We start from the raw sequence: 22,601 nt of genomic DNA, 5'->3' as shown, positions 1-22,601 counted from the left end.
GAGCAGGGGGTTGGACTAGAAGAACTCCAAGATCCCTTCCAAGTCTATTATTCTATGTTCTATTATGCCTTATGTTAGCTAACTGAAAATAATGAAATAACAGGTTGGTCTGGTTTATCTTGCTTCAGTATGCTTGCTATTTTATTGCTATAATAGAGAGTTTTCTTTTAATCTTCCATTTTTTTTCTCTTTTTTTAAAAAAATATTTTATTAATTTTTTACAATACCAACCCTTAGTACCTAGTGTACAGCATGTTGTCTTGGTTCATATATTTTGAAAAAAAAACAATCAATAGTAGTTAATTAACAGTCAATAATAATTACTTTTTGTAATTCCATAATTAGTATATTAATTAATAGTATATTTTTTGATCTTCCCTTCTCCCAATAGCATTTTACTTCTTCAGCCTATTAAGAATGATATTTGTTTTAGGCTGAAGAAGAAGAATACTAATCTTCCATTTTCTTAATCCACATTCTGGTTTGGCTCTTTAACTTTCTAGAGCAGAAGTTTCAAGAACTCTTAAAATGTTCTCCCTAATCACTGATCCTGTCCAGAGGTGATGACTTTATCATGAAGCATTGTGGTGTGGATTTTACTAGTTTGAAGGCTAGCAAAGAGTTATGGGGTGAGAGCAAGAGAGGTGAAAAAAACCAACGGAGGCAGCAAGTTGGACTTTTGCAAAAAATCTAAGGTGGCAGTATATTTTCCATTAAAAACAGAGTCTCCATGAGCTGGCAGATTTGGCCATCTAAGAATGTTTATTTGCTTCTTCCTCCTTCTGATTCTCCCAACTAAAATAATATTATAAGGGTAAGGAGCTATGCATACCAAAGGATTTAAAAAGAACACATACAATGCAAAATTCAATAATTACCATTATGCAGAGCTTCAGATCAGATTCCAGAAAGATGCTTTGGAGTGAAAAAGTAGCACAGGTATACTTCTCTTAAAGCAGCTGGGTCTTTTAAGAAATAGCTGCATTGGGAAATAGAAGGCAGGTGCTCTGTCTGCACCCCTGCATCCTTCAAAGAACTTTGTATCAAATCCAGCATGCTGCACCGGCCTAACAATAATGTCTCCACTCCTTTCTACTACAAATATTTTATAATGAAAACACAGTGGTTACATTCAAATTATTTTACCTGATCTAATCAAATAAATTTTGCAAAACAATGAATTTATGTTAGCTGAATTAAGTCAGCTGCATAAAGCAAAGACAAAATATGTTAAGAAAAAAGTACATTTTGGATCTTGGGAAACATAAAAGTAAGGGCATAATTTGGAATAATAATTTAGAAAATTTGGAATAATCTGATGCCCCCATGGTCACATGGCTGTATTTTGGACACTTGGCAGCTGGCCTGCAGTTACAGCCATTTGCAGTGTCCTGCAGTCATGACCATAATTTATGACTTTTTTGTTGGAAATCAGTGTTTATTATCACAACCTCCACCCACAAGAAACCAGACCACGTCTTGACAACAACAGCCATCCAGCCATCCAAACAAACCGAAAGCAGACCTGAAACCTGACCATGATTCAGCAGCAACCAAATGAACAAATACCATTTGCATCACACAGATGATACTTAAACACCAAGGGCTATGACTCAGCAACCACAAACAGCCAATCAAACAGCCGGAAACCAGACCATGACTCAGAAACATCTGGACAAATAACACCCACACCAATTTACATCATACAAAAAGGTATTTAAAGGCCAGTGCTCTGATAGGCGAGCACAATTCAAAGTGCACTGAAGATGTCCCCCCCCCCCGAATGGAGACAAAACATTTGCAGCCAAATCAGCTAACAACCACAGTGTTAGCTTAACCACCACCACAAAAAAATGACATAAAATTATGCCAACCATGTGATGACTCACTCAATGACCAGGACAATTTATGACCATAATTCTGGGCTCAATTATGATCGTACATTGAGGACTACCTGACTCCCACTCCCACATCTCTGTTCCAGATCCCAAATTTTCCCTTTTCAAAGTTGCACTTTGTTTCAGGTTTTGTAGGCTATTGTAATACACCTCTGAATATAATTATAGACCGTTTGGTAAGCTGCCTGCAAACATATAATTCAGAATCAAATAGCTTACAAATAGTCCCAGTTAAAAACTTAGCAACAGACAGTAGAAACTGGAACGAGGGAACTGCAGACCAAAATCCAGCAGGGATGATGCAGAAACAATTTGTCAGACATCATCATGCTTATTTCTTGCTTCGGAAGGTTGCATTTATTTATTTAGCACATGCATATAGCATGCTGGATGGTTTGCAACAACAGCTTGTTTTTGGAACACTTTGTTCAGACTTATTTTGTCAGTGTTGAAACTTCCTTTTCTTTAAGCCATATGGATTTATTATCAAGACCATCATATTTTTCTTGTTTTTCTTCCTTATTATAACAACTTGTTCATTGTAGAATTCAACACAAGTTGCCCTGGAGTTGAATTCCACTCCTAGAGAATACATGGATAGCATGGGTTACAGTGACCTAGTTTTGGCATAGGGAATACGCATGGGAATTTGGCAGATGTGATGAGAAGCAAAACCAGAATTGGGACTGTGCTGACTCTCTGGCCATCCGATGTGGAGTCTACATTGATTCCGTTAGTCAATGTGGTTTTGTTTTATCTTGTTTTCCTCCTTGATGTGATCCTGCTTTGACAGGAGCTATAATAAGGCATTGGCAAACTTGTTTTGCACTGTTGCCAAGCAAAGGGCATTGCTATATCTACATAATCCCCAAGAGATAAACTCAATTTGAGAGCATCTTCACCTAAGAGTCCTAGAATGTGTGATTAATTATAGGTAAGCAGAGAATTCAGAAAGAATGATAACCCTGCTAATCATATACAAGACTTGGTACTTTTTTCATAAAAGAAAGAGTAGTGACACACTTGAACACTTAACCAATCTGAGAAGGTCCATAACATGCTATTGCCAAGGTTCACTTTTATCACATCTTCCTGATCCAGATAGATATGAATAAGAAATGCAGCATATACACGGAACTTAGGATGTGAGAAAATTGCCCCACTTGGACAGATATGGTACATGAAAAAGCGCAGACAAGCCCTGTACAGTAGATGCTTGAAATTCACTATTTCCATTAAGCAGTTATCAGTGCTTCTCTCTCTTGCTGAACATATTGGAAACCTTTAAGCTGACAGCCCAAATCTACTTTTGCAAGTATGAAATGAGGAGCAATATCACAAAAATGAGTTCATACCTTTCACATTTTCTCTTCCCTGTTTTTCATGCCACACCTCTTTCCCTTCCCGGCTTACCTCCTCTTCCATTGGCATCTTAATTGATCTCATTGTTCAGCCCCCCCCCCCAGTCCAGAGACTCCAGCTGTGTTTAAACAGAACAAAATCCCTTTCAATTTCCCCTACCATTTAAAAGAAAATTGAATTCTTTATCTGCGGTTAGAGAGGAAAACCTGCAAATGTGTGGAATGGTAAATTGTTAAATAATCAGAGAAGGAGAAAGAGATTCCAAATTGTCCGGAAACCTAAATACAAAGAGGTTGGGTTTTTTTTGTTTGTTTGTTTTGTTTTGTTCTGCCTGAGCTATTTGCTCCTTTTAAATATTCCTATCAATTCATCTCTGAAAAGGAAGTGAAGAGAAAGAATGGAAGAATTACTAGGTAGCATAGTGACAGATCTGAAGTTCTTGTCTGTCTGTCAAAATGCAATACTCTTAATTATGAAAAGCTGTGGGTCAAGATACAAAGAGATTTGAAAAATTGGGAGAAGTTGCAATTATCTCTTTTGGGAAGAATTGCGGTGATTAAAATGAATGTTCTGCCAAAGTTTCTCTTTCTATTTCAAATGATACCTATCTTAAAGAACGAGGTTAATTTAAATGAATGGCAGAAAGGTATCAACAAATTTATTTGGGCAGGGAAAAAGCCAAGAGTAAAATTTAAAATTATGCAAGATACTCGTGAGAGAAGTGGACTCAAGGTACCGAACTTGAAACTGTATTATGATGCTGTGGTTTTAACATTACTTAGTGATTGGGTTAATTTAACAAATGCAGAAATACTCCTCTTGGAGGGTTGGGATTTACTTTTTGGATGGCATGCCTATTTAATTTTTAATAAAAAGGTTGATAGGGCTTTTAAATCTCATATTATAAGGATTTCTTTACTTCGGGTTTGGAGGAAATATTATATAAGTGATTCTAAAATTCCATTATGGGCTATGCGATGGCATGCGATAGAGGGGATAAGGAGAGGAGTTAAGATGGATAGTGTTTCTTACGCACAATTACTTAGATGGGATGGTAAAAATTGGCAGTTAAAATCTTTGGAAAATTTAGCACAAGAAAATATTATATATTCATGGTTTCAGTATAGACAAATTGTGGATAGGTGGAAGGTAGATTGTAATGTGGGTTTGCTTAGAGAAGATGAGAAATTTTTTTAAACAAGTAAAAGATCAAAGACGAACTCACATTAAGAGAATTTATGGGGTGTTAATAGAATTGGATTCAGAAGCAGAATTAGTTAAAGAATGTATGATTAAATGGGCACAAAATTTTGGTGAACCAGTTTTATTAGATACTTGGGAAACTATTTGGGTGAGAAATGTTAAATTTACACAAGCCCAGAATTTAAGGGAGAATTTTTATAAAATGTTTTACAGATGGCACCTTGATCCACAAAAAATGTCTCGTATGTATCCTGACTTACAGCCTAAATGTTGGAGATGTGGATGTTTGGATGCTACTTATTATCATATTTGGTGGTCGTGTAAAAATATAAAAGCCTTTTGGATTAAGATATGGTGGAATATTCAAAGAATTTTTAGAAGGAGGGTAAAATTTACCCCACAATTGTTTTTGTTAGGTATCATTATTGATTGTGATACTAAGGAGATTACACTGATGTTAAATTTAATTACAGCCGCAAGGTTGTTAGTAGGGCAATGTTGGAAGAAGGAATCTTTGCCTACTTTGCAAGAGTGGTTTCTTAAAGTTTCTTATTTGGCGGAAATGGCAAAGATTTCGGCTTTTTTGAAGGATCAATCGCAAGAGAAGTATGTTGTGGTATGGAAAAAATGGATAGATTTTATACAATATAAGTTAGATATAAAAATATTATTTAGTTTTTTAACAATTTATATTCAAAATGGAATATTTTGGGTTTTTTTTTCTTTTTTTGTTCTTCTTTTTTCCCTTTTCTCATTCTTTTCTTTTCTAAACATTTATCTTCTGTATTCATGTTTTTTTTTATATATATATATTATTGTTAATCATTTTATAATATTTCTAATTAATGTATTTAGATTTTTAACTAATGTTAGATTTATTTATGGTTTATATCTTTTTTTTAAGATTTTTTGATGAAATTCTAATTAAGCCTATATCCAGCTCTGGGAAGGTCGGGGGAGGGAATGGGAGGGTTGGGAAGGTTGGGGGGAAGATAGTTTTGTTTTTGTTTTTGTAAAATGTCAAAAATTTAATAAAAATTATCTTGAAAAAAAAATGCAATACTCTTTGCTTCTGTTTATCTCCTTAATCTAAACATCAATCTGTAAAAACCCAAACAAAGCAGAATAGGAAGTGCGACAGCACCAGGACTAAATAGAGAAAGAAAGGAAGGGAGAGAGAGAGAGACCCTACAGCTTTCACAACAGCTTATGGGTCCTGATGGAGCTGTCAGCATAAATGCACTCTTTCAGAGAATGGAATAACATAAGCAAAAAAAGTGAATGAGAGAAACCAGTAGTAATACATTTATAGCACTTCAAATTATATTCTTTAGAGAACAAATAAATGATTAATCTTTTGGCATTGTGATTTTTCTTCCGTCTCTTTCCAACCCCAATTTATTTTTCTGCTTTGCTAGCACTTTGAAGACAACTGTATATTGGGGAAAGTTTTAGTTTAAGTTTAAGGTGAGTCATCCATCCATTATGATTGGTGAGAGCAAAATAAAGATATTAGGCCAAAATACTTTGTATTATTTCTCGAACTTACCCCTGAAAAAGTGGAAGTTTTTTTTAAAAAAAAAGCTGGGATATTTATTATTTGACACCTAATTTTATTATTGACACCTAATTTTATTATTTGACATCTAATAAGGTGTGGCTTTTTGAGATCAGCCAGTAATACCTACAGGTAGTCCTTGACTTATGATTACGATTGGGACTGGATAATTCATCATTAAGCTATGTATCACATGACCATAGGGAGATAGTGCCCTGTATTGATTCCTTTCATAAATCAGTTCCACCTTGCCTTGCATTAATTTGTAAACTTTAAAATTGTTTTTAAAACATTCTTAATATATAGTATACAGTTAGCAAAACCTTAGAAAAGTAAAAAAGAAAAAGGGAAATTCTATCATATATATTGTATTTACAGAATACAGAATAACAGAGTTGGAAGAGACCTTGGAGGTCTACTAGTCCAACCCCCTGCTCAAACAGAAGATCCTATACCATTTTGGACAAATGGCTGTCCAGTCTCTCCAGTGATGGAGCACCCACAACTTCTGGAGGCAAGCCATTCCACTGGTTAATTGTTCTCACTGTCAGGAAATCTCTCCTTAGTTTTAGGTTGGATGTCTCCTTGATAAGTTTCCATCTGTTACTTCTTGGCCTGCCTTCAATTCCTTTGGAGAACAGGTTGTCTCCCTGTTGCTTCTGTTGAGCCAGGTACTACCTATTCTATACCTGTGCATTTGATTTTTCTTGCCTAAGTGTAGAACCTTATTTTTCTTGCAATTGATTTGCATTTTGTTGGATAGGTCAAATCTGTCAAGATCTTTCTGGATCTGAAACCTATCTTCTAAAACGTTGGCTATTCCCCCCCTAGTTTGCTGTCATCTGAAAATATGATGAGTTCCTCTTCTGTCCACTCACCTAAATAATTTATGAAGCTGTTGAAGAGTACAGGGCCTAAGGCAGAATCTTAGGGTACCCCAATGCATACTTCCCTCTATGTAGATATAGTTCCATTGAGGGCTACACATTGAGAATGGTTGGTTAGCCAGTTCTGAACCCATCTGGTGGTGATGCTCTCTAACCCACATTTTTCTATCTTACCAAAAAGTAAGTTGTGATCTACTTTGTCAAATACCTTGCCAAAGTCCAAGCGTACTATGTTCACAGCATTTTGCTGGTCCACTAATTTAGTCAATTTATCAGTACCCAACTGGTTTACTACTAAATACTAGTACAATATAATCTATACAAAATGTTACTGGAAAGTATCACAAATGCCTTTAAAGATTTTATAAACATAGGAGTCTGGACCTATTTCTTCAAATGTCTGTTTCTAAATATATTTTACTATGCTTTTCTAAATGCATTTTGGTACATTTGTTGGACAAAGAACTTTCATCTCAACATTTGTAATGAATTAAGTAGATAAGTGAACCACATGTTCATTAAGTGAATCCAGCTTCCCCTACTGACTTGTCAGAGGTCAACTGGGTATGTCGTGAAGTAATCACAAGACCATAAGACACTGCAGCCATCATAAATAAATGCTGGTTGCCCAGCACCTGAATGTTGATCACTTGATCATGGGGATGCTGCAATGGTTGTAAGTACAGGAATCTGTCATAAGTAACATTTTTCAGTGCCATTGTAACCACTTGCTAAAAAATGGTTGTAAGTCAAGAACTCCCTATATTGGCTCCCTTGATTGCTAGGGAATAGTTGCCTAATAGTCAAAGTTACACAGACAGTTCAGCATTTTTGATGTAGCAAAGAAGATAAAAAATAGACCATGATTATATGGAAAAACATTTCACATAAGCATTTCAGAATTCATGGGGGTGATTTATGTTTTCTTCTTTAGACTATGATCTTAATTTCTTCCATCTTGCTATATTGAAAAATTCATTACAGACCTAACAGGAAAGTGCCTGAGAGATCAGCAAACTAATGTTTGGTTATTTGATCTATCAGATATGCCATTTGCTATTTAAACAGACAAGAGAAAGAGAATATAAATCAATATGGTTCATTAGTTGAGGACTTGCTAATGGTCTATCTGCAAAGCTCCAATAAAACCTGGAGAGGCAAGCATCTAAATTGTCCTGGTGTCACTTTGGGGCCTGGGAAGGTAAAACCACATGGGGAAAGTAATTTATTAGTATGGAACCACTTCCTTAACCACAATTCCTTTAGTAACAATCAGTATAATATAGCATTTGAAAAATTTGAGCAACAAATTGGCTATCTTGAATCACTCCATGTAAAATGAAGAGTCTGCCATCTTGTCAACTCCGTGAACTATGCTAGCAATGATGACAAGGAGGTCAACTGTTATAAAACACAATCACAAGAAGATGGGACTCCCCATTTTGAACACCTGAGAAGATATGGTAGAAAAAGTCTGTAATTCCCTTGGGGGGTTGATTGGCATTTTCTCCCTGGCGTTTTCTATAGAGTTAGCTAGTTGCTAGTTTCACTTACTTGTCTGTATCCATTGAGGTTCTGCAATCTTAGGCTTCTCAAGGGCCATTTTGACATTTTAACAGTATCGTCCCTTTTATTATTCCTTTCATTCCACTGTCCTCTGCTTCTTTTTTCCCTTCTGTTCTTTTCTCTAATCAATCGCCTTTATACACCACCTCTCTTAAGTTCTCTAGTAAGGATAGTCCAACTGTTCCTGATTGAAACTTGCAAAATCATTGAGAAATGAAAAAGAATAAGGCTGAAAATGGGAACAAAATGTAGTGCATTCTTCTCCTCTCAGTTTGCAATAATGTGTGAGTTCTTTATTCCTGATTTGAACACTTCAAAGGTTCAAAGCATGTGCTTGCTTTTGTGGCTTGTTAGGTTAAAGTATTAGAAAACAGCCTAATGATCAACATATCTGCTACTCATTAGGAAGATATGATTGTTGTAAATCAGTAAAAGTGTAACACACAAATGTAGCCAGCCTACCTTATGAGTTGGATTTGTTTATTTCTTTGTGAAAAGCTGCTTTGAGAAGGGATAGTTTGGATGGAAGAACAGTTTAAAACGTGAAGGCTCAGCTTTTGGTGAATTCAGAGAAATGACCACATTGCCTCCAGTTTAGAAGGAAACTTTCTGCCTTCAACTCTGACTAGTACCTCACTGGAACACTTCTTTTCATCTGATAAGATAATAGAGGCATAGTTTTGGGTGCTGGCATAAGTAATCATGTTTCAAAATAATACAACAGAGGTCAAAGCTTCTTCACCTGCTAAACATGCTGAAATATTTGATTCCAGTCTTTGAAGAAGAGAAATTTCCAACATTTACTGATCTGCTCATTTTGAGGATTCTGAATGTGTAAATCATGTGTAGGATTCTCTCTTATCATTGAGCTAATATGTATTTTAATGTTGATAATATTAGCAATAAATCTCAAGATGGTGAGCTATAGTATGGCATGGGACCAGCATTACTTTGCCATCCTAAGTGTGCCAAGTTCCCTTAACAGAGCAATAATTTTCCATTGCAGAGCATTTTCTCTGGGGATTAGCTCCTATATTGTGTAGAATCTCCATCTAGACTGGAGGGAGGAGTCAAGAGGGGCCCAGGTTTAGAGTCATTGCCCTGCAGCAACTGGCACAGGCCAGACCTCCCCCAGTATCCTTGAAGCCTTGCCATGCCATTTCCAAGGGAATACAGTCTGTCTGGTGAGATTCTTGTAATACGGATAGTCCTTAACTTATAACAGTTCGTTTAGTGACTGTTCAAAGTTACAACAGCGCAGAAAAATGTAACTTATGACCATTTTTCATAGTCACAGCCTTTGCAGCATCCTCATGATCATGTGATCAAAATTCAGATGCTTCACAACTGTCTCATATTGATGACCTTTGCTGTGTCCTAGGGTCATGTGATCATCTTTTTTGTCTTTCTGACAAGCAAAGTCAATGGAGAAACCAGATTCACTTAACAACCAGGTTACTAACTTATCAATTGCAGTGATTCACTTAACAGCTGTGGCAAGAAAAGTCATAAAATGGTATAAATGTCTCACTTAACAACAGAAATTTGAGGTTCAATTGTGGTCGTAAGTTGAGGACTACCTGTATAGTCAACTAGCAATAAACTACTATTGGGGCTCTTCACAAGCAGTTCTGGTTGTTTTTGCTTGGCATGTATGTCTTCAATATTGATGCGAATTGATGATTTATTTTTCTCAATAGTGCTATTAGATATATCGTTATTGCTGCCAGTTATCTTAGCCAGTTGGAATCAGCAAATCACCGGAAAGTATTTTTGCTTGCACGGTGCCATGCATTTCCATCATCTGTCTTGTACAGGAAGTATAAAAAGATTACTATTGACTGAAAGACTCTGCTCCTGTGGCTCAGGAGAGGTGGAGACCATTGGACACATCCTCCTTCGATGCTCTTTCTATAGAGATGTTTAAAAAAATTTTATCCTCCCAATAATCAATAGGTATCCTGGCCGTTCTGACACTACTTATCTCCAGTGGCTGCTTAAGGACAAACAGGCTGTGATTATGGCACAGGTGGCTAGATTCTGCGCAGCAGTACTGGGGATTCATCGGAAACATAAATTAAGATAAATATTTTAGATCTTGTTAATAACCCTTTTAAAATTAATTTTATTATATGTGTTCTCATCATTAGATCATACTCAGTGCAGTTTTCTATATGTATGTATAACTAGTCTACAATTGGATATTTTACTGTTTCTGGCCATATGGCTGTAATAAACTGATTTGATTTGATTTGATTTCTCAATTCACACCTTTTATTTCCCTATTCTGGATTCTTGACATGGTACAAATGAGCTACTCTATATTGACATTATGTAAAGTGTCATAGCTTCTATAAAATAAGAATGGCTATGCCAGAAAAACTAATTCACTGATCCCTTGTCCTATTACAACTATGTCTCCTTGATTTTCAGGAGCAACAATTGAGTTGTTCCTTTTGTCTTCTTTGCCATTTTAGAATTCATGCATGGTTTGTGCTTACTATGTAAGGATGATAGGATCTCTCCTTGGTGGAGTATTTTTGTGTAGGGTATTAGAAAGTAAATTGTTTCTTTTGAAGGCTACTCACCTAATTTTTCCCTCTTTCCTGAGCTGAGCTGTTGCCATTTTACTGATTGTTCTGCCACATGCCAGATCATTCAGGAGCACTACATCCTTCATTTTAAGGTGAGGGAAGGGGCCACAGAATAGATTTTATTCAATTATTAAGAAGAGGAATAATGGCAACTATAAGTAAGCATGCACTATATAATTGAAATACTGCATCCAGTTTTGGTCACCACATTATAAAAAACATGTTGAAACTCTCGAAAGAGTGCAGAGAAAAGCAACAAAGATGATTAGGGGGCTGGAGGCTAAAACGTGTGAAGAACAGTTGTGGGAATTGGTTCTGACTAGTCTAATGAAAAGAAGGGTTAGAGATGACATGATAGCAGTGTTCCAGTATCTAAGGGGCTGCCATACAGAAGAAGGGTTGACCTATTTTCCAAAGTTCCTGAAGGCAGGACAAGAAGCAATGGAGAGAACTAGCCTAGAACTAAGAAGGAATTTCCTGAGAGTGAGAACAATTAATCAGTGGAATAACTTGTCTCCAGATGTTGTGGGTGCTCCAACACTGGAAGTTTTTAAGAAAAAATTGGACAACCATTTATCTAAAATGGTGTAGAGCTTCTTGACTGAGTAGGGGGTTGGACCAGAAGACCTCCAAGGTCCATTCCAATTCTATTATTTTATTCTCAAACACACCACAGAGAAGATGGCTCTCTAGTTCTTCTGTTTATGGATGTAGATTCAGTAGAGATTCTATCTACAGAGATGTTATATTTATACAGATAATCCTTGACATGACAGCAGTTGCGACCACCATTTCCATTACTAAGCAAGGCAATTGTTAAGTGAATTGCACCCAATTTTGCAATCTCTTTTGCCACAATGGTTAAAAAAACCCCATCGCAGTTATTAAGTGGTTATTAAGCAAATCAGGCATCCTGACTGATTTTGCATTTTTTGGAAGCTGGCTGGGAAGGTTGGCTGAGTCACATGGCCCCAGGACACTGCAACTGTTATAAATATATGCTGGTTGCCAAATACCCAAATTTTGATCAGTGGATGCTCCAGTTTTGGTAACTGCAATAACTAGTTGTAAGTCACTTTTAAAGTGCCATCGTAACTTTGAATGGTCACTAAATAATGACTGTAAGTTGAGGATTACCTCATCTTACATTTTTTCCATTAATGCAGAAAATGTTAGCATAAATTAAGGAATTCTTAAATTTGCAGTTCTTAATTTATCAGGTGACATAAAATGACACGGTTCTCTTCTACAGCCTCTAGGGAAGACTTGGACCAATACCAACGTTCACTATTAAGTATATTATTGTTTCTAAGTGGCATGTAAGACAGTTTCTATATCATTCTACATGAAATTGCATTCAGATAAAATTTATTGTCAATCTAATTTACAGTGTAGGACAGGAGCCTTGAATTCCAGAGAGGGGTAAAATAATCCTTTCTTTAGCCATGCTTGACCCTAATGCTAACATTTGCATATACCCTGTGTTTGCTCCTATATCTCTGTTCCATTACTTATCACACAGAAGATCACATTGTGGCTGGCAACCAGTACGTAGCAATGAGAATCATGGCCAGTCACTCTGATGCCTTGACAGGTTTTTGACAGTCGGTAATTGCTTTCCTGCGACAGCTCTTTTGAGCAGAGTGTTTCTGGCCAAAGCAATTTGCTTCCCAATACTTTTATTCCTTGGTTTTTAAATAAAGCCAAAACTTCAGCCAGAAGAAAATAAACAAGAAGCCCCTTGATTTAGCTAAACTGGTGTTATTTGTTTTGCAAGGACATCCTTACCCTGTAGATAATAGCACATTAAAAGAAGAATTTTTCTTTTGTTATAGTCCCTATGAATCATTTTCTCCCAGTCTTTGCTATCCCAATTTATATGTCATGTGTGTTCTCAATTGTTATTGAATGTTTTGATTTTTATTATTGTTTATTTTATTACTTGCCAGGAAACATTTTCCCCAAGATGTCAAAAAGGCAGTATATTATCACTGTAATGTTAGATAATAATATAATAGTGTAATATATTATATTTATACTTTTTAAGAGGAATAGTAGTAATATAGGGTGAGTCTGAAGTAATTGTCCTTTGTCCACAACATTGAGCAAATATCTGAACCCAGTTTGTTCTGATGAAAGTCTGCCTTTATAATATATCGATACATTACATTTCTAAACCAAGAATCCACCTTTAATCTAAAAGTAGACTCAGCATTTAGATCTAGGTTTTTAAGACAATTAGGGCTAAGAAAAGTCCCTGCAAATTGGTGAAGTTCTAAGAAATGTGCAGGTAGGCTGGTGGTTCTTGGAACTGTTGAAAGGACTTTGTTGTAGATTAGACGTCAACAAGCTACTAACATCTTTACCCTGGGGAACTCACACCATGCATATATGGACTCCCCAAAATCCACAAAGAGGGAACGCCACTCAGACCAATTGTTAGCAGCATCAACTCTGTCACCTACAACATTGCAAAATATCTAGCTACCATATTAGCGCTTCTAGTTGGCAACACCACTCATCACACCAATAATTCACACGACTTTGCTAGCAAGGTTTGGAAAATAAAACTGGAGGTGGATGAGACCATGGTTTCCTATAATGTGACTTCACTCTTCACTTGCATTCCAACAACTGAAGCTGTCACGGTAGTGAAAAAACGTCTACTACAAGACAACACCCTAGGTTACAGAATCAATCTCAGCCCAGACACATATGTGCCAAGCTGGACCTCTGCCTGATCACTACCTATTTTAAATACAGTGAAGGTTTCTACAGCTGCACCATGGGCTCACCTGTGTCCCCCATTATGACCAATCTCTACATGGAAGAGGTAGAAACCAAAGCGCTAAACTCCTTCACAGGAATTCCACCCACTCACTGGTATAGGTATATGGACGATACTTGGGTCGAGATTAAAACACAGGAATTGGAAGTATTCACCAAACATATCAACATGGTGGACACATACATCAGATTCACACGTGAAGATGTTAAAGAAAATAGTCTAGCCTTCCTGGATTGTGCTGTATGCATTAAAGAAGACAGAAGTCTTAACATTGAAATTTACAAAAGTCCCACAAACAGAGATCAATATTTACATTTTGATTCACACCACCCACTGGAGCACAATATGAGAATTATCAGAACCCTACACTACATAGCTGAAGGCCTGCCTACCAGCAAAGATGGAAAAGAAAAAGAACTAAAACACATCAAGGAAGCCTTCAGAACATGTGGCTATCCCAAGTGGGCCTTCATCAAATCTCAAAAAAGACCTAGCATGAGCTCCTTCATAACAGACAAAGAAAAAGAAAACAATAAACAAAGCAACGTAGTCATTCCATAGGTTGCAGGAATATCAGAAAAGTTCAGGAAGATCTTCAGCCAACACAACATACGTGCACACTTCAAACCCAAGAATACACTAAGGCAGAAGCTTGTCTACCCCAAGGATAAAACACCCAGACACAAACTGAGCAATGTGGTATATGCAGCACAGCGCAGTGAGCCATGTGGAGATCTGTACATTGGGGGGAAAAAACAACTTCATAAACATATGACACCGCATAGGAGAACAAACCCATCAAGACAAGAGTCAGCAGTCCATCTTCATTTAAAAGACAAAGGCCACTCTTTCGAAGACAACAAAGTCCACATTTTGGACAGAGAGGACCATTGGTTTGAAAGAATGGTCAAAGAGGCCATCTATGTCAAAACTGAACAGCCCTCTCTCAACAGAGGGGGAGGGATCGGACATCATCTATCTCCAATCTACAACAACAGTTCCAAGAAGGCTCCATACACATTTGCACCATTCAGGTGACTCTGAAGGTACAGATAAGCTTCCAGGTAGCTGTTGTGTCCTGAGCTTGCTGAAGCATTCAGCAGGCTCAGAAATGTTGCAAACGGTCCCGGGCAGACCAAAAGCTGCCCGGGACCAGACTGGCTATTGCCAGCGTTGTGCGCATGCACAAGACACGAAAACAGCCAGCTTCTTATTGGCTGACACTGTCCAGGTTCAGGACTCTATAAAAGGCCTGCATGCCTTTTGGTTCTTGCTTGGTTGTAAGGAGAAGGTCAATAAAGAAATTACTTGTTCATCATGTGTCTTCGGACTGTGTTCAGCAGGTCAGCGGTTCAAATCTCACCGGCTCAAGGTTGACTCAGCCTTCCATCCTTCTGGGGTAGGTAAAATGAGGACCCAGATTGTTGGGGGCAATGTAAATATATATATATATATACATTGCTTACTGGTGTACACCGCTTAGAGAGTGCTTGCACTTAAAGCGGTATATAAGTCTCATAAATAAATAAATAAATTAACAACTCGCTTAAAAAATGCAAATGACCAGCTGTCTGCAAGGAGTATAAATCTTTCCATTCCCCACCGTCCAATCAGAGCTGAAGAAGCTTCTTGGATGAGAAGTGAAACGTCTTCAAAGAAAATCAAGGAAGTCCAATTGTTTCATGAAAAAGCATCTTTGGGAACCTACCCTATAATGCTTGCTCTGACCTACCTTGTCTCCTTTTTCTCAGTAGGTTTTTTTTCAGCCTCATAATTATTGCATCATCATGGAATGTTGTACTTTGAAGAGCCAGACTAAGGGTTTTTGCTCATTTTATTCCATCTTTTCCTGTGCTCTCTAGTTTCCTTTTTAAATCAATGTTTTAATGTTATTTTGAACGAAAAGTTGGAATAAATAGGGGACAGGATTTTCCACCACTGTCAAAATCTATAACTCCATTCTGCAAGTGCTCCAAGTATGGAAGCTAAGTGGTTTCCTACAGGCACCTGCTTTGCTCACTGTACCTTGTGGAATGCAAGATAGTGTGTTTGTGTGTCTGTTCACCAAAGTCCAACAAGTGTTCATGATCACTCTTTTTGGAGAGAGTGATTCTTACCATTGAATCACTTCTTTCCCCAACCAGTAGTCAGGAGACATACTCCATCTGTTACAAGTTGCCTCCAATTTAGTTCAATTGCCAATCCAGAATTGTGCAATATCTTTGGAGGAGGGCTTGCCCATCATTTTGCAGCATTGCGGGGGTCTGCTCACCTAAACAAGGATGATTCATTTTAGCAGACCAACAAAGGCCTGTAAAGTCAGAAAACAGGAAGGAACCCTCACAATGTGGCTCAGATAATGAACAAGCATAGCAAAAGAATGCAAAAAATTTTAAACACTGTATTTCGTATATAACATAGAATACAAATTGATTTTTTAAATTTCATTTCAATTCAATAACTGCCCAAATCAACCAAATGATCCTGGGTGGTAAACAATTCTAAAACAATTAAAACTAGTAGGAAATAAATATACCTAGCCAGTGGTGAGATTCAAATATGTGAACAATCGGTTCTTTGTGTGGATGCCGCTTCTGGAAGTCGGTTCTGGGCCTGAGCAACAAAAAATTAGCTACTGGTTCTGCCAAACTGATGCAAACTGGCTGAATCCCATCACTGTACCTAGGAGCCAAGGAAGTTTCTTAGATATGCCCAGCTTTACCTACATACTAAAACTGTACTAAAATGTGTCCTTCAAAGTTTTCTTTTCATCCATTCCTCATTCTCAGGATGCTTTGGGATTTATTTATAACGAAATTGCTGTTTTTGTCTCTCCTGTCCTTTCTCACCAATGCTGGTTAGAGCAGACATAAATTGAAGTGGAAAACCAGCTATTGCTCAATATTGTTTATTTTGGTCATAGATCAGCATAACCCAAAAATTACTCTAAAACAGACATGAAAATATAATATATTAATAGAATAAATAAAATAAAATAATAAGAACTATTAGCACAAGACTATTAGCATAAGGGGATGCCAAACTATTGCTGCTGCTTCCATTCCCCTAACTTTGTTAATCCTTACACATTAACCCCACTATCTCCAGTTTGTCAAAATCTGTAAATAAGGGATTGGTGAGATAATTGTAAGTGTTATCCTACATCAGGGGTCTTCAAACTTGGCATGCTGGCTGAGGAATTCTGGGAGTTGAAGTCCACAAGTCATAAAAGGGCCACATTTGAAGAGCCCTGATCTACATCTTAAATGAATATACAGATTTTTTTTATCAATGCATTCTTATGATTATGTCCATGGCTGGACATAAACTACGAGATAACCCGTTGTATTTCTCTTATTCCACCATAATCTTGCCACAGTGCTTGGGATGTACAAAATACTTAAGTAGAATTATCTTCTAGACTGCAGTTGGTCCATCTATTAATCAAGGGGCTTCAGCACAATTGGATATACATATAACTATTTATGAATTAGTAACTGCTGGCATTTCAGGTAGATTCAGGAAGTGATGGCTTGTTGCAGACTCCTCAGTTAAAGAATTCTGACTGGCAGGATCCAGGAAGAGAGCTTTCTCTGCTGTTGCTCCCACCCTGTGGAATATTCTTCCCCCTCCCCAGGGGGAGGCAGCCCCCCACTGTCCTGGCCTTCTGAAAAGTAGTTGAAACATGGCTCCGCAGCCCTGCATAGAGAGCCCATAGGAGCACACAACTGTGGGGCTGGTTGATGCCCTGAGAGCCCCCGCTCTACCTTTGTTAACCAATTTTAACAGGATTTACTGTTAAAATAAACTTATAAAATGTTCTCATTTTAAGTAGAAATACAAAACCAGTTTAAATATTATCAGATTAGAACACAAAGTAACTATATATCGTAGCAAGACTTTTCAGAAGTGGCTTGCCTTGCCTTCTGTGTAGGCTGAAGAAGGAGTGGTCCAGGATAAACCAAAGATGAGAATAAGACACACTGTTTTCCAATTTTTAGCCTGGTGCCTTTATACACTATGCCAAAATTGGTTCTAACAGAAGATTACTAGAAGACTAAGCAAGCAATCTGCCCTTCTCCAAATACCATCTTTATATAGTTTTCTGTGTAGAGAACTGAGAAAACTATCATACTTTGATAAAGGTATGCAGGATAAATAATATAAATGTTGGTTGACCACTACGATGAATTGTGGGGAAAAACCTAGAAGAAAAGTAATCTGTGGAGATCATTGTACAATTTATAAGAGAAGCCTCCTTCCTTTGCTTCAATATTTACAACTTTGTCCCATCAAAAGCAATTGGACTCTCTCCTCTACAAGGAGGAACATTTTCATGAATTTATCTGCTTTGACACTAATATTCTGTGTGCAATATGGGAGACAAATTTATTTTAATCCTAATCCCTAGATCGGAGGGCTTCAAACTTGGCCCTTTTATGACTTGTGGATTTCAACTCCCAGAATTCCTCAGCCAGCATGCCTGGCTGAGGAATTCTGGGAGTTGAAGTCCAAAAGTCATAAAAGGGCCAAATTTGAAGACCCCTGCCCTAGATCTATTTTCTTTTTCTTCACTTCCTATTGCAATTCGGTTTTATTATTTTTAATCAATAATCACTAGATTTACCTAAACATAATGAAAAAGAAAAAAATGAGTGTTCAAGCTCACATCAGCTGTTGTCTTGTTTTCATTGCCACAACACAAAATGTAGCTACTGTATGGATCACAGAAAGCTTCATTCCTGAAAAAGGAGGCTTGCCTAATAATTATCCATTCTTGTTTGATGCTGACATAGCAAAGGTTAGATATAACTATTGCAAATGTCCCTACAGGTTACAATAGTTTCCTATTCTTTTTTCCTATTAATACCACAAATTGCTCATGTGCTGCTAGTGCAATCCAGCTCAAGTCACTTAAAGTTCAGGTGTTGGACTTTCTTACATAGGCTTTAAAAACATTAAATTGTGAATTAGATTTTTTATTCTCAATGTAGCCTTTCTATTTTGAGGAACAATTTTTTGCTGTTCTTTTTTATTCTCCCTGTTTCTAAAACAGGTTTATTCATATTAATTTGTAACTTCCGCATCAGATGTCCTGCCTAGCAGCTGGGTCATTATTCTAATTTAACCCATTTCTTTTCCTTAGTACTGTGTAAAGTAAAAAAAAATTGATGTGGATTATTTATCCCTTAATATTTTCTGATTATCCTATCACACATAATTGGATAATTATGCAGACAAAAGATATTTTTCCCCTCGTTTTTTTAGGGCATCACTGTGAGTATATCCAAGATAAATTCTAGCCAGTAAATATTGCAAAGCAATATGCATTTTAAAAGCTTTCTGTCCAGAGGTTTGAGCAGTTTCTAATATGGACAAATGTAAATACTACCTTGTTAAAATTAGTATTACTTGTTTACACATTCATTAATTAAGGTACTTCAACGTCACTTAAGTTGCTTGTATAGTATTAATTTTACATATACATACATACACACAGATACACACATACTCTCTGTGTGGTTGTGCATGTATACATATGTACCTGTTTGTATGCATGTAAGGTAAGAATTGCTTTTTCCAATTGAATCTCAATAACTAGATATAAAATACATGTGAAATAAATCAAATATAAATCATCACTTTATGGAGTTTTTATGGATGTTGTTTGCCCTTTATAGCTGATGGACATACGCCACCTATAATTGCTGGTCTCTTAAGAAAAAGCTTTGGATTTTTTACCAGAAGAAAAAGTGCCAGTCATTTTATTTTTTAGAAAGAATTAATGAGATTTGCAGTCATAGTTGCCCTTCTGTTGAGCTAAGTTGCATGCTAGCAGACAAAGTGATTTTTGTACAGAAATTATTTTTTACAAATTAATTAAGCCTCCCTTGAGCAGTTTGATTAAAACTATAGGCATTATAGAGGTTTATTTTGGCAAGAAGCCTGCCAAATTGCAAAACAAGAGGTTGAGCACTTTTGTTGCTTTGGAGAAGAATGAAATAGTTGCTGGGAATATAATTGTTTCAGCAGGTCTTTGATTGCAGATGGCTCTTACAAACATAAAACAATTGTTGGTCTTATTGCCATTCAGTAGGAAGCAGTGCAGTAACATGAACATTCAGAGGCCTTTTTATTTAAAGGATTCTTCCTCAGCATTCTGATTGGAAAGTTTCTGAGGAATCTTCTAGCAGGAAGATCTGCCAGTCTTGGGCATCTACAAGAATTTGCAGTTTTCATTAAAATGACGAAAACAGCATTCTGCCAACACACTGCAAGTTCTACTCCTTGAGCCTGTGATGGCATGGCTTGTCTACAAAAGGGGAGGGGCTTGTATCAGATTGGCATGGTGGCCCTATTGCTGTTTTTCTGATGCCACCATTTTCAATGTTTTTTTTGCCTCTTCTTTCTCCACCTCTCCCCATTCTGATGTTTTCTAAAGAAGTGAAAAGAATGAAATAGGTTTTGCAATTCCCCCCCCCCCAGAACAATTTGCCAAGTTTGCCATTTCTCCTCCAATATGTTGAACCACTTGTGATAACCACAGGAGTAAACTCAAAAGGATCCAGCTTTGACTCTCCAAAGTGGCACCGGTCAGTCTGGGAAATGGCCGAATTTGAGGCATGCCTTATAGCAGGGGTCCCCAGCCCCCAGTCTGTGGACCGGTACTGGGCCGTGGCATGCCAGCAACCAATCCGCATAAACAAGCAAAGCCCCATCTGTGGGATATAGGCAGCACACAAAGCCACATACTCTCCAGTGCTTAGAAAACCCTTTTTCCACAGAACTGGTCCCTGGTGCCCAAAAGGTTGGGGACTTCTGCCTTATAGGATATCGATCAATCTTTTATTATGGTCACAGACAGAATAAAAATTAAAACATTAAAATAAAACAAAACAGAACAAGACATAATAATGTATTACAATTAATGGTAAGATCCTCAGTTGGGTGGCCAAAGTCTTCCTAATTTTACAGACAGGATAGCAGAATTTAGCTATGTTCAAAGAAACTATGTCATACTGATCAGGTATAACTGTATAGCCAAGAAAGGAGAATATTTGTAGCTCAGGGTTGAAATGAGGGATCCTAAGTCCTCTCTGAGCTTGGTTGTTTTCTTGCAGATGTTCTATTACTGAACTAGGTAACATCATCACTGATGGATAATGACATTTCTGCAAGAAAACAGACAGAAAACAACCAAGCTCAAAGAGCACCACAGACCCCTCATAACTATATAGGATATAACTATAAACTGAAAGGGCCATTCACGCCATGATTTGTAACCCCCTGCTTCTTCTTCTTCTTGTGCCATATCCGTTATCGGATGTTGGTGATCATGTTGGCGATCCTGTTTTTATCAGCAGCCGCACGAAAAAGTGCTGCTGAGTTTTGTCCAAACCAGTCCCTTAGATTTTGAAGCCATGATGTTCTTCTTCTGCCTGGACCTTGTTTGCCTTCAATCTTTCCCTGGAGGATTAAATGGAGTATACTGTATTTTTCTAGGTGTCACATCACATGTCTGAAATATTCTAATTTTCATTTATTTAATTATTTGATGATTTCCTTTGGCTTCCCCAGGTGGCTTATCACCGCCTCATTTCTGATCTTGTCAACCTAGCTTATACGTAACAGCCGCCTGTAAATCCACATTTCAAATGCTTCTAGTCTCTTCAGGTGCCCTTCTGTCAGAGACCAACTCTCTACTCCATAGAGCAAGATAGAAAAAATATAGCATCTGACAAGCCTGATTTTCAGTCTTAGGCTTATGTCGTGACTGCAGAAGACCTTTTTTTATTTTGAAGAATGCCATTCGAGCTTTCTCTATCCTTGTCTTTACTTCAGTGGTCATGTCCCAGCTTTCATGTAAATTAGAACTGAGGTGCACGATCCTTTCAACTTTTTCTAGTGGTATTCCTTCTGAATTTATTGGTGGTAAATTAACAGGTTGTTTGCTGATGACCATAATCTTGGTTTTTGAGGTGTTAAGCTTCAAGCCGTATTTTTCAGATATTTCTGTGACTCTGTTGATGAGAAGTTGAAGGTCTTCATGCTTACTGGCAAGCAGAACTGTATCATCAGCATATCTTAAGTTGTTGATCCAAACACCATTTACTTTGATGCCTGCTTAGTGCATCCCTAACAAACAAATATCCACATGCTACTTGAAGGTAACCAGTGAAAGGACATCCATTATCCTTGTAAATTTGAACTACTATTTGTTTGTACGTATGCATACCGAGAGCTTATGCACTAGAGACAAATTCCTTGTGTGTCCAGACTTGGCAAAATAAAGAACACTCTACATCACGGGTGTCAAACTCAATCACGTCACGTGACATATAGTGATGTATCATGGCGTTTTTTGCCTTTGCGGTGCTGAGATGGGTGTGATGCATCCGGCCCATGGGCCGCCAGTTTGAGACCCCTGCTTTATATTCTAAAAGGCGTAATATTGCGAAGTACAGACTAGTCTTAGCACCTGTGAGCAGTGACAACGAGTATAATTCTGGGGACAGGGTATTCAGAATCTCACATTTGTGCTACTTGGATGTTACTGATTTCTTAAACCCTTTCTTTCCCTCTACCCTACCAGCCCTTTTGTCTCCTGAAACTGCCACAAAGAGAGTTAACCTTACATAGCTTTAGGAGTTATTCACTTGGGACTCAGGGAATGATGAATGTTGAAGCTATTACCAGCAAAAGCATCAGGCTCCGTGAAGCTGTTTAAAAATGCATTCTCTCATG

At 37.4% G+C, this 22,601-nt stretch overlaps 1 protein-coding gene across 12 annotated transcripts in view; it reads left to right on the top strand.

Annotated features, from left to right (window-relative positions):
* CDH23 (cadherin related 23) overlaps positions 1-22,601 on the top strand; it is a 641,486-nt gene that overhangs the window by 366,247 nt on the left and 252,638 nt on the right. The window contains exon 14 of one of the 12 annotated variants that reach the window (XM_039320533.1): positions 4,677-4,736. The exons of the other annotated variants lie outside the window; for them this stretch is intronic. Coding sequence (XP_039176467.1) covers positions 4,677-4,688 — 12 coding nt within the window. The 3' untranslated portion in view covers positions 4,689-4,736. Of the gene's footprint in view, positions 1-4,676; positions 4,737-22,601 lie in introns of those variants that run through there. 12 annotated transcript variants of the gene reach the window in all.

This window comes from Crotalus tigris, unplaced genomic scaffold, assembly GCF_016545835.1.
Source record: "Crotalus tigris isolate CLP2741 ecotype Arizona unplaced genomic scaffold, ASM1654583v1 scf7180000023654.2194447, whole genome shotgun sequence".
In the NCBI taxonomy this organism is placed as follows: Eukaryota; Metazoa; Chordata; class Lepidosauria; order Squamata; family Viperidae; genus Crotalus; species Crotalus tigris.
The sequence above is the reverse complement of the archived record's forward strand: the minus strand, read 5'-3'. Positions and strand labels throughout refer to the sequence as shown.